At 28.9% G+C, this 12,365-nt stretch overlaps 1 protein-coding gene across 1 annotated transcript in view; it reads left to right on the top strand.

Moving 5' to 3' along the window:
- Positions 1-12,161, top strand: part of LOC143249256 (GTP-binding protein Rheb homolog) — a 35,102-nt gene extending 22,941 nt beyond the window's left edge. Inside the window, exons 6-8 of the mRNA XM_076498778.1 lie at positions 754-801; positions 5,581-5,662; positions 8,827-12,161. Coding sequence (XP_076354893.1) covers positions 754-801; positions 5,581-5,662; positions 8,827-8,916 — 220 coding nt within the window. The 3' untranslated portion in view covers positions 8,917-12,161. The remainder of the gene's footprint in view (positions 1-753; positions 802-5,580; positions 5,663-8,826) is intronic.
- The last annotated feature ends 204 nt before the right edge of the window (positions 12,162-12,365 follow it).

Raw genomic sequence — 12,365 nt, forward strand, 5'->3', positions numbered from 1 at the left:
TTTAAAGTTTTTGAAGGTTACACCTGCTGCAATACAAGAAAAGCATTACTTTGAGCCTGAGTACTTATGGAGACATCATCAGTAAATTGTGCATGTCAACACTGTGAGAGGTTCATACTGAGTTGTCATTGTAAAGTATTAACATGCAATGTTATATTCCAAAACAAGACATTTCTTTGGTGATTCAAAAACTAGAAGAATGTCTGATATATCTTAAACAGTTATAAAAGTTAACAAATAGAAAATTATTTTATGTAACAAAAATGCCCATCGGTTTTCCAAAATCTAACTTCATCAACAGTTTTTATCCTAATTTGTATTAAATAACTTCCAGGAAATAGTTTATTGTACATATTTAGTTTGTTGATTATATCCATAGCTTTAAGAATATTGGGATTTTGTTTTACTGTTAGCAAATCAAATGTCTGATCAGTACTGAGTAGGCATTCTAGAAATCCTACTTGCGTATCATACTTAAAACAAACGCTGAATAATATACTGGCTCAGAGGATATGTATGTTGAAACCTTCTCATCTGTGTTTTATAAGGAAATGTTGACAGACACAGAAATGTTCTTATAAATGCCATTTAATAATAATCTTCAACAAAACTATATATGTATCGTTTTTAAAATTTATGGTATCATAAATATTTTTATGTACCAAACTGTGTGCTTATATATGTGTATATGATTTTATATGTATGTAGTATGTATATGTTCATTTTAAAATGTTTATCATTTATTTTTCTCAGTGTGCCAATTGTATTAGTTGGAAACAAAGTTGATTTGCACATGGAAAGGTAAGGACATTTTTCTGATATTGTTCTGTTTGATAATCTTGAAACCTCAGTGTTGTCTTCTAAGTAACATCCCTGTTACTAAAGTTGTAAGAATACCATATATAGACTAGTAATAAAATTTAAGTTCTATTGATGTAAAGGACAAAGGAAAATGATTAATTACAAATTTGTTAACAGAAAAAAAAACTTGATTTCTCATACAATTATATAAATTGATAATCCATTCAAACTTTTATCTATATAAATAACATTTCTAAAATATTTAGTACCTAAGGAATACTAAAATTACAAAAATCCTATATTGAGTGGCAATATCATATACAAGTTCAACTTTGTAAAAGTGAACATATGAAAAATGAAAACACAAACAGTATAAAAAGTCTATATACTTGTGAAAGTAAATTAAAGATAATTTTTAAACTGAGTATCAATAAATTTGTCAAATTTATTATTATTAGAAATAAGATATATGATGTACAACTTTTATTGTGTATTTCTTGACCCTTTCGATATGAGTCGGGTTAGAGGCCATGTCATTGCATTCATTGACTTGCATTCACTATTTTATTGAACTACTAATATGAATTTATGTCAGTAAGTTTGGAATGAAATTGTAGATTATAATTCAAACTTTAGTATTATATATGAGTTAATTCTTTAACTTAAAGGTAAACATTAAAATAACATCTAAATATCAATTTTAGTGACTCATGTGGTATGTTGAATGTAGCAGTGTTTAAAATTAGATGTTTGTGATGTCAAAATGTTAAGTCTATAGTTTTGTACAAATTATGAACTCAAATTATCAATAATTAAAAGCTAGAATATAAAATAAAAGCCTCATCTTTTTTATTTTGCTGAGATACAGCTTTTTTACTGAATCAAACATGGTGGTTCTGATCAGCTCTTCCATTTTTTGAAATGGTCTCTTATGTACTCTAACTACAGTATATGATGTGAATAAACAGCTCAGAATGTCCCCTTTTTAGTTTTATCAGCCATTTCAATCTGTGAAAAGGCTACTACATTATTTCAAACCAAGATTTCATGAATGTAGGTTGTCTTTTAGTCTCCTCAAAGTTTCATTTTTTTTTTTTTAAATCTAGATACATTTTGGTTACTAAGCTTAATTCTGTGGTATCAGTACAGTTTAAGATTTGTTTGGTTATTCAATATAAAACCTAAAAAATAATTTTTAAAGGCTTAGCAACCTATGTCCAGCAGCAACCAAGTACAATGATTGTATCAAAAAGAAAAATACTTGCTTCACTTTCAGTTATTGTTTTACATAATAAGAAACATAAGTTTAATAGTTTATTTCTAAATAGCAATAATCTATATACATATATAATGTGTAATAATTGAAATGTGGCTGTATATTACAAAATACCAGTCATAACTAGGCATAACAAATAAATATAATATCTAGCATTATAGACTTGAACTACTCAGACTAAACATTTGTATTTTCATGGTATAGTATGTAGTTATTTTAGCATGAAAAAAGCATAATTTATATTTATTTTCTTTTTTTTTTTATAATGGTTATAAGTTTGGTCAAGTGACAGACCTCATATAGTTAGGGTATGGAAAATAAAATATAAAGTGTCACTGAAAACAAGCAGTTGAAATGTGTTTGGGAGATTTTAATACCTTCCTTAACGACTTAAATTTTAAGTTAATCTAACAATGTTAGTTATTTAATGGACTTTAAAAAAATGAATTGTGTTGCACTCCTGGTTTCACTCAGAACCAAAGCTCTATGCTACTTGTACTGCCTACCACAAAAAATAATTGCTGAACATTTCAGTCATGTTAAGAGCTGCTCATCAACAACTTACAGTAAATCTGTTTTCATTCCTTAAGTTATTTCACATTTTGGATTAGTTACTAACAGTGTGTTGTAAAGTATCCTGCTTGTGAAATAAAATATCTGATTAACATTAAACATGACTTTTTTTCCCATCATTCAAAAGTAAATGTTCAGCTTATATATATAAGATGAGCAAATGACTATTAGAGAGCATTTCAACAACCATAAATATTCTATTAACATCACAAAAGACCTCCCTATTGTTTAAAACATTAACTAACCCGGTCATTTCATTAATGGTGTGACTTTCATCTGTAATGAAACCAATTTCAGAACTAAAGATAAGTGAAGCCTTTTTTCATTGCAACTTTGAATACAATTAACCTTGTGGAATAACTTGTGATAAATTCCATGTTATTTGTTAATCGTGTCTCTGTAAAATGTTCTTTTAATCAATCTTCATACCTCACTTTTGTCAACACAGTGTAGTTTCTTCTTACAATTGTTTTTAAAACAATGAGTCTTAACTTCTTTATACCTAACATTCATATATTTGGTAGTGTTGCACTGGGGATGAGAAACACTTATAACACAACATTGAAATATACTGAAAGAACTTAAGGGTTCAATGGTGGCCTGCATGATGTCATTGGAACTCCATTTTATCCCACACTTTGCTTTACATGTTCATTCCCAGTTTGCCTCTGAAGGAGAATGGCTTTCAAAAGCAGTCAGATTATAGGGCTTCTTATTTTTGTGTTTAAGGTATTAGCAAAGTTAGTTACATAGTTTTATCGTTTGATTATGTTGAGAAAGGATGAGTGCATTGACTGTCACTTAATGTTGTGATTGGATTTCCAAATTTCAATGATTTAAAATAATTTCTTATTTGAAAACATTATTTTTATGTTCAATAATATTTGATATCCTTCTTAATGACAAGAAACCCACTCAAAATAAAAATGTATCTCAGGATGGCTGGTATGGGTAGTAACACTTATTGGTCAGGAGAGAACAACATTACAATCTTTCTAGGTCATCTTCAGGTTAAGAAAGAGTTTGCAAGTGACCATTGCCAGACAAATGTTTCAGGGACAAGAGTATAAAAGGGTACGGGATTGTGAGGGGTGTTGCAGTTGGACGTTAGGTTATTAATTAGTGTAGGTATAAAGGTGTTCCTTTTATATTGGTTTAATTTTTGGTTTTAGTTGCTGTATAAGTAGGGCCATTTTGATTTTGCATTTATTTATATTTATTTCCCTACTTTAGTATCTAGGTGTTTTCTGTGGTTATGTTGTGTTTATTTGATTTGCAGTGTTCAAAAATGTGTGAAGGTGTTTTTGTGTTCTTTGAATCTAGTTTCCATTTTTCTGCTTGTTTCTCCCATATGGAAGTCGTGGCAGTTGTTGTATTGTATTTTATAAATTATGTTGGTGTTGTGTTTGTCAGTGTAGTTTTTTACATAGTATGGACTTGAGTTTTGTACCTGGTTTTTGAATAAATTTGATGTTTACTGGAATATTGTGTTTTGTTAAGTTTTTTCCAAATGTTAGTTATTTTTTTCTGATGTTGGGAACATATGGTATGTAGTAGTACAAGGTTTTGTAGTTTGTTGTATCTTGGGATTTGTTGTTGCTCTAGATGTATGCATAGTTTTTTTTTCCACGGTTTTTTTGGAAATTTGTTGATGTTGATGAAGTATTGTTTTATTTTGTCTAATTCATTATTAATTTTATCAAGTGAGCATAGTTTTGTGGCTGTATTTATTTGGTTTCTTAATATGTTGAGTTTTTTTGTTTTTTTTCATGTGCTCAGTCCCAGGGAATGTATAATCCAGTATGGGTGATTTTTCTGTGGTTTCCTGTTTTGAATCATGTATCAGTTCTAGTGATATTGAGGTTAAGAAATGCTATTTGGTTATTTTTTTCCTGTTCACAGGTGAATTTAATGTTGGGGTGTATTGAATTAATATGATTGAAAAAATTAAGTGTGTGTTCTGTAGATGTGAATCCTACAATTGTATCATCAACAAACCTGTACCAGTATAGTGGTGGGTGTAAGGCTGAATTGATTGTTTGAGATTTAGTCTTTGTCATAAAAATGTTGGCTGGAACTGGTGACATGGGATTCCCCATACTTAGGCCATTTATTTGTAGGTAGTTTTGGTTATTGAACATAATTAGTTTTGGTGGTAGTGAATTCTGTAAGGAACACATTTTTGAACACTGCAAAATCAAATAAACACAACAAAACCATAGAAAACACCAAGATATTAAGTAGGGAAACAAATATAAACAAATGCAAAATCAAAGAAGCACTACTTATATAGCAACTAAAACCAAATTAAACCAATATAAAGGAACACCTTTATACCTGTACTAATTAAATAACCTATCATCCAACTGCAATGCCCCCCTGAGGTCCTGTACCTGTTTATACTCTCATCTCTAAGACAGGTATTTGTGATATCCTTTCTTCATTTATTTTAGAGATTAATTGAACAATGTGAAGTTTTGAAATTTGTCTTCCAAAAAACACATCTTCTGCTGACAATATAACTATTCTTTGACATTGGCTTTGCCTATTGAAGCATTGTTCTTACATGCTCCAGCTTTTTACACCCCACTTAAATGTCCTTGACAATATCTGACTTGTGAATTTCTCCACCCTTGTTAATACACCCTATATCCCTGCACTGTATATAAGCACCAATGTTAAAGAATATCTATATTGTCAGCAGAGGTGTCATTAGAAATACATTTTCATTTTAGGAATTTAACTTCTTGCATGTACAATAAACACTAGTATGTTTAAGTTTTTAGATACCTTTTGAACTAGAGCTGTGGTGTTTTTAAATGATAGCTCAAGTTAATGTTTAGAGACTTTAAAATCAGAAATTGTCTTAGTGTTTGTGGCTAGTATGAGCATAATGTGGAAATGACAAAGAGAAGTTTTCTTTTTTATAGAGTAATTAGTTATGATGAGGGAAAGAAAACTGCCGATAACATGAAAGCGGTGTTTTTAGAAGCCTCCGCAAAGCAAAACCAGGTACGTATAAACTGTGTTAATATATTTGTTACTAATAATTGTTTTCAATATTTAATGTCTGCATTTTTGTGAACAAGAACATTTGAAAATTGTTTTTAGTGCAACAGGATAATTTTTAGGATTTAATTTCTGTAGAATTTATATACTAAGATCCATACACTTTCCATTCCAGAAAGTTTTCAGAGTTGTCTCGGACTCTTACACCACTTTTGTTGATTTTCAAAGATGTTTTTACCACCCATTATTAACACACTCACTATGGGTATTTTTTCTGTGCATGTCTTGAGGTTTTACTGAATTGCATTCATAATGTAATTAGATTAATATCATTGTATACAATTAACTTGCCATCAAAACATAGCTCATAATCTAAATTTTTATATGTAAGCTATAAGTTATTCACTTTATAAGGCAATATTTAAAAAATTTCTAAAAATTAGATGCATAGGTCTTACTTTTTAAGGAACATTGTGAAATAAATTTTCAAGTATCACCAAATATATTTTCTCAAGGACTTGTACAAGAAAAGGTGATTTTTATTATTTTTTGTAAGCAGCTGTATGATACCATCTGTTCTTAAGCTTTATTAATTCAACACACATTTTCAAAATAAAGATAAGGAAGAAATGAAATGTGTACAAGTTTTTATTAGAATTGTTATGTAAAACATTTTTGTAACCTTTTTTATCCAGGGTTTATCATTTTGACTAATCTTGTAGCCACAACATACCCATGAAAGAATTATAAATTGTAATCCTGAATTTACTTAATATACTTTCATGAAATGTGGCAAAGTTTGGGTGAATATTACATGTCTGTTATTCAGAAAAATAAGTTTTAAGTATTTCTACTAAATATTTGTTTTTGAATTTACAAACCTTTACTCATTGAGACCAAGTGCAAGGTAGTTTTCGTATCATGAATAGATATACTTTTATTTTTCATCTTACTGTTTCACATTTCTCTTGATTAACTTCTGGAACTTGTTAAAGGAATGTTAAATATATAGTTTCATTTTTGTGTAGAGCTTTTCATTCATGCACTTTTTTTCTTGTCTGTAAGTCTTTGTCAGCAGAAATAGTCATTTATATTCCAAACATGCATTATAAAAAAACATAAATGCTACATAAAACACTAAAGTTGAGTGTTCAAAAATAACTAAATTAATATTTTCTAAGCTATTTAAGGTAAAAAAACAAACAAATCATTAAATGAGTATCAACTTGCATATTGACAAGTACCTGACCAAATCCTCTGATAGTGTAGCATCTAGTTGCATCAATTCCAGAAAGGTTGTTAGGGATTTCAAGTTTAGAATAAACTGTTTCTGTTGCTTAAAGATGTCATCTGTAAAATGCTAGCACATGTTTTTGAAAACTGTTTTGTGAGATAAGTATGTATATGTGGAGCTTCTTTCCTGGTTTGAGAAAATTGTTTATTTCTTACTACAGGAAGACCTTAGCTCAGTGAACATTGGAATTGCTTATAGATTGTGTCTAGAGTAAGTCAGACAGTATAACTGCTATAATATTAAAGTTGTGCTATAGAAACCAAAAAGGAGAATGCAAATGCATTGTGACACACAGAAATGAAAACAGAATTTTTTAGATGCTATTTTTTTTGAAGTTAATGAATTAAAAATTAGATAATATCAAAATTTGGATTATGAACTACACATATTGTGCTCGTTGTAATTTCCATACTTTAACTTTTAATACAGTATGTGTATGTTCACTTAATGTGGTAGACTTTTAGTAAAACTTGCAAGTCTTTTGTACTTGAAAAATCAGATTTTTAAGTGAAGGATTTTTACTGAAGAATTGTCTGTTGTTATATCAAATCTTTTTTTATTTACTAGTCTGAGCAATAAGGTACTTTTGTGCCAAGATTAAAAATATATTTCTTTTTCTGAAAAATCTCAAATTTCATTTGTAACTTATAAAACCTGTTAATTACATTTAAAACTTTTTCAGTAAAACTTTATATTTTATTTATTACTACATTTACCTAAACAATATACTTGATTCTTCAACCATTAGACAAATCAGCAAAGTATAATGAAAATTAGAAATAAAATGAGCAGCTGTGTCCTGTTTTCTTTATTTAAAAGTATTTAATTTATTGTAGACAATTAGAATAATAGATATGCAGTAGACATAGCTTTGTATTGGCCTACAAAATACAAATCTCCAACTATAGTACAGGTATTATTCAAAATACAGTAATATTTAGGCTACCATACATTGTGTGTGTATTGATAGTTAGTCCTAAATGTTTAGATTGCAGTTATTGTTCATAAAACATAAAATAATAAAAAGTACAGTGAAAAACAAAAATTTTGAGTACTTAGTGTTACAATATGTTGCACTTGTGCCTTGTTTATTCTTCTGAGTTGGGGGTGAAGAAAGATTAATTTTTGTAGGTTTCAGTTATAAATTTTAGAAAACCAAAAAATTATGAAGTTATGTAATTTATCTGGGTCTCTAAATAAGTTATACATTGGTTACAAAAAATTCCCTATTTAGAATTATGACTTCATCATCACATACTGTTTTAGCAAAATTATTTTCTCCTTCAAGCTATTTATAAACTACTTTCTAATTTATACAGAGAGGAAACTGCTCTTTATGTTGGTTATAAACATGTGCTAATTAGTAGTAAGTGGGAGGAGCCACTGTAGTAGAATCACTAAAAAATATTGACATCTCAGAAAATCTTAAAGGTGAGGTTCTTAATTTTAATTTATCTACTTCATATCTCAAATTTGAGTTCCTCATTTGTTAACTATTGTACATGTTATGAAGAAGCCATAATAAAATATAAACTGAGCAATAATACAAGAGGATGTTATGCAACAAACAAAATGAACATGACCTTTCAGTATTAGTTTTATATTTATCTAAGTTTTCAATGATAGTTGACTAATAAAGACAGTTATTTTTATAATTAAACACCAACAAGTTAAACAGTTATAGCATTTAGATGTAAAGTAGAAATATGGTTGTTTTCCTTCATGTGGAGATTAGAGCTCTTTAAGTGCATAAAAATGTGGGTCTTCCATATTGGTTCATTGTTTTTGTCATTAGTACAGTTGTTACAAGTAATTTCATCTTTGTTTTGAAATCTGCTAACCACCTTTCTACTTTATTTCTTTTTCATACCAGAGTGTCACTGATATCTTCCACACAACCATAATGCAAATTGAAAAAGCTGATGGAACTGTTCAAGAGAAGTCTGTATGTGTGGTGTCTTGAGAGTACTACAGTCTTGTAAAAATTACCAATCTTTAGAACTCTCACACATCTAATATTACCTTGTGCCTCATCAATACTGAATTCCTGATGGCAAGCTCAGGGATCTTTTTACATCACAGTGTGCACTTTAGTATGTTGACTTAAGTTAGCCATATTTCATGAAATATCTAGTACATGTGCCTCACTGAAGAATTTTTACAGTGTTCTCAAATGTCCATAAGCAACATAAAACTAAAAGGACATCAGGAAAGAAAAATATAAGAAATATTATTATTATATAATATTGAGATTGTTTTAGTCTGAATTATGTGAACTAAAAATAACTTTGAGAAATACACTTTGCTAATCATTCTCATTGTGAAAGATCTTTAGTTCAGGATGGACATTTTTGATACTTGTTTTCTTTGGTAGAAACTTTTGAATGTTCTAGGTAATGGATGTTAAATAATTTCTGTGTAAGCAATTACTTTTTTTTCTTTTTATACCTACAATGATTTTCTCTGCTCTTTAGTTCCAAAGGAAAATATAACAAGTATGACATTTATATAGGTTACTTCTCATGTTTTGTAAATATGACAACTTGTTCATATATTGAAAATGGAAAGTATTGTTATTATGAGTATAATACATAATGTTTTGGTAAAGGATTATTCCATTTTTATTACAATTAATGTTTTGTTACTTTTATATTATTCAGGTATTTTTATGGCAATTTTTAAAACATTTATTAGAATGAAAAATAAGGAGCTATAAGGAAAGCATTGTTCCTTAACCCTTGGTTACTAACACAGGTACACTATTTACCCCATATTTTAGCTTATGTGATGGTTTAAGTGTACCATTTATTGTAAAAAATGCTTTACAATTGTACAAGTATTATGATATACTTTTTTTCTATAAAAGTTGCATAGATTGTAAAAAAATAGTTGGGTACAAAATGTAACCAGGTCACCTGCACATATCTGTTTGAAATCTTAGTGATTGAAGAAGAATAAATTCTTATTTCAATTGTAGTAGTAAACCTTTCTTAAGAATATTATAGTTTCAGAAGCTGCATTTTCTTTTTCTCAGAAATCTGAGTGTTGATGATTTTAATCATCGGGTTATAAAAAGCTGACAAAAACATTTTAAATTATAAGTAGTAGTAATGTTTCTGTAATAGTATCTCCACCATAATGATATTGTATTGTAGCAGGAACTATCAGGTACATTTCTTTTAATTTTAAATTTAGTGTTTGACATCAGTTATAATACATAATTGTTAATGTCTCTCTTAAAACTAAACATATGACTTGATGATCAATTATATATCTGTATGTACTTAAATACAGAATGAACCTCTAAATAAACTATGTACAAATGTTAACTAAAGAGAGAAAACACCTAATTTTTACATTTTCCTTGTTATGGTGTTGTTTTAACATGAGCAGACAACACAGCATCAACTCAACATGGAACTGATCAAAGTGTCGTACTTTGTACAGTGATATTTGTTGACAACCTGTTGATTAAAACTACTTATAAAAGTAATGTTGATGATTGAAATTGTTTTGAAACTTTGTTTCAAGAACTGACTATAGAGATTTGATAACACTGAAATCTGGTGTCTGTGGTGGCCAATTTGACATCCAGATTGTTTCTCATTTTCTTTGTACAGTTCAACAATGTCAGCTGTATTAGCTGATACATTGTGTTCTTGAAACAGACCTACTGTTTGTGAATTGAGTGTTAATCATAGGGTGAACCTGGTCTGCAATAAATTACTTGCCATCACCTTACCTTTCAGTTAGATCATAATCTGTAAACTATTCCAACTAACAGAAGATTTCTAATACCATCATAGAGCCTCTACAATGTTTAACTTAAAGCACAAGATATTGACAGCTGTAAGTTTCTTTTGGTCTTCACTAGACTTAAACATATTTGTTTAATAGAAAAATGTAAAAAGTGGTGTATCCAACTAATCACATAACTTCATTGACCTTTGTCAGATGTCTTTTCTTGACACCATATTTTGTTTGGTTTTATTAGAGGATTTTGAATAGCAGATTTACCATAATAACTCATCTAGTGCAGCTCACTGAGTTCTAACAGATTGGTATTCGTAGGCTATCATGAAGCTCTATGCACATGCTTGATGTTGTAATCTTCTATACTTGTTTCACTGTTTGAATTGATGTTTGTTACAGTCTGTCAGTTTAGTTTCCTAACTGTTTTTTGTTTGTAGTTTAATTTTTCCATATTCATTCTGACATAACTTTTTATGCTATCTCATGATGAATTAAATTGTAGCCATATGTAGCAATGATGGTCTGGCTGGATGTTTGTCTGCAAAAAAAGGTATTTAGTTCATTGATTACTGTAATATACAGTATAATAGTACTCTGTACAATGATTTAATAAGCACATCAGTGGAAACTAAGTGATTACTGTCTTATTTTAAAGACAAAGTTGAGTAACTCGTGTTTTTTTCCTTATTAGTTACATTTTGTGTTTTTGTTTAAAGAGAAATAGTTGTGATAGAATTGTATGTTGAATTTGTGTAGATGTAAGTAGACAAATGGGTAATATTCCTGTTGAATAGAATGTATTTTCACATGTTAAAGTGATACTAATTACATTTAAAGTGCAGTTTAATTACAGCATTATGACTGAGTTGATAAGGTTGTTATTGATATCATTTTAACTAAATTTAACTTGTCCGTTCTACTGTTATTTGTTACATGAATGTAACTAAAGAAATTTAATGTTCTTTTATTGTATCATTATGAAATGTAGTATGGCCTATTAGTTCATTAAGGAATTTTGTCATTTTTGGTTTTAGAATAATTTTTGTAATCATGCTACATGATGTTTGAATTTTCTTTGTAGATGCCTGTGAAAAAAGGTTTATATATGATATATATATATTTTGATTGACCATAATTGATTGAATATTTGAAATTTTCTTTATCATTTGATGTGTATATTTAATCATTTAGGTGTATGTAGGATTGATAAGTGTGGTAATTTCATGCAGTTGTAGGAAAACTTGTCTTCTTATAACACATAGTTTAAATGAATTGTGAATTTAAAATGCTAATTGTGTTAGGGAAACTATGTTAATAAAACTGACTTCCGTAGTTAGTAATACAGACATTAGAAAATAAAATTTAATGTAATTGTTCTGTTATTTGACCTTTAATTATACTCTGTGTTTGTTGAAATAAAACTTCCTGGCATTCTTTTGGGGAATTAATACCTGTTATCTCTGTTAGATCTGATTTTATTTTCTTGTGTGTCCTCTCTGAGATAAAACATACCTTTGCCAAAGGGAACCACATGTTTTTGTGTAATGATCAGTGTGTGTGTGTGCAGATAATGTTTTGTTTTTAATAATGCAGAAAGAGGTTTGGCTAAGTTTGTTGCATTTGATCAAAGTATTTTTTGTGCCAAGTATAAAAAGTGAT

Source organism: Tachypleus tridentatus, chromosome 4, assembly GCF_004210375.1.
Source record: "Tachypleus tridentatus isolate NWPU-2018 chromosome 4, ASM421037v1, whole genome shotgun sequence".
Classification (NCBI taxonomy): domain Eukaryota; kingdom Metazoa; phylum Arthropoda; class Merostomata; order Xiphosura; family Limulidae; genus Tachypleus; species Tachypleus tridentatus.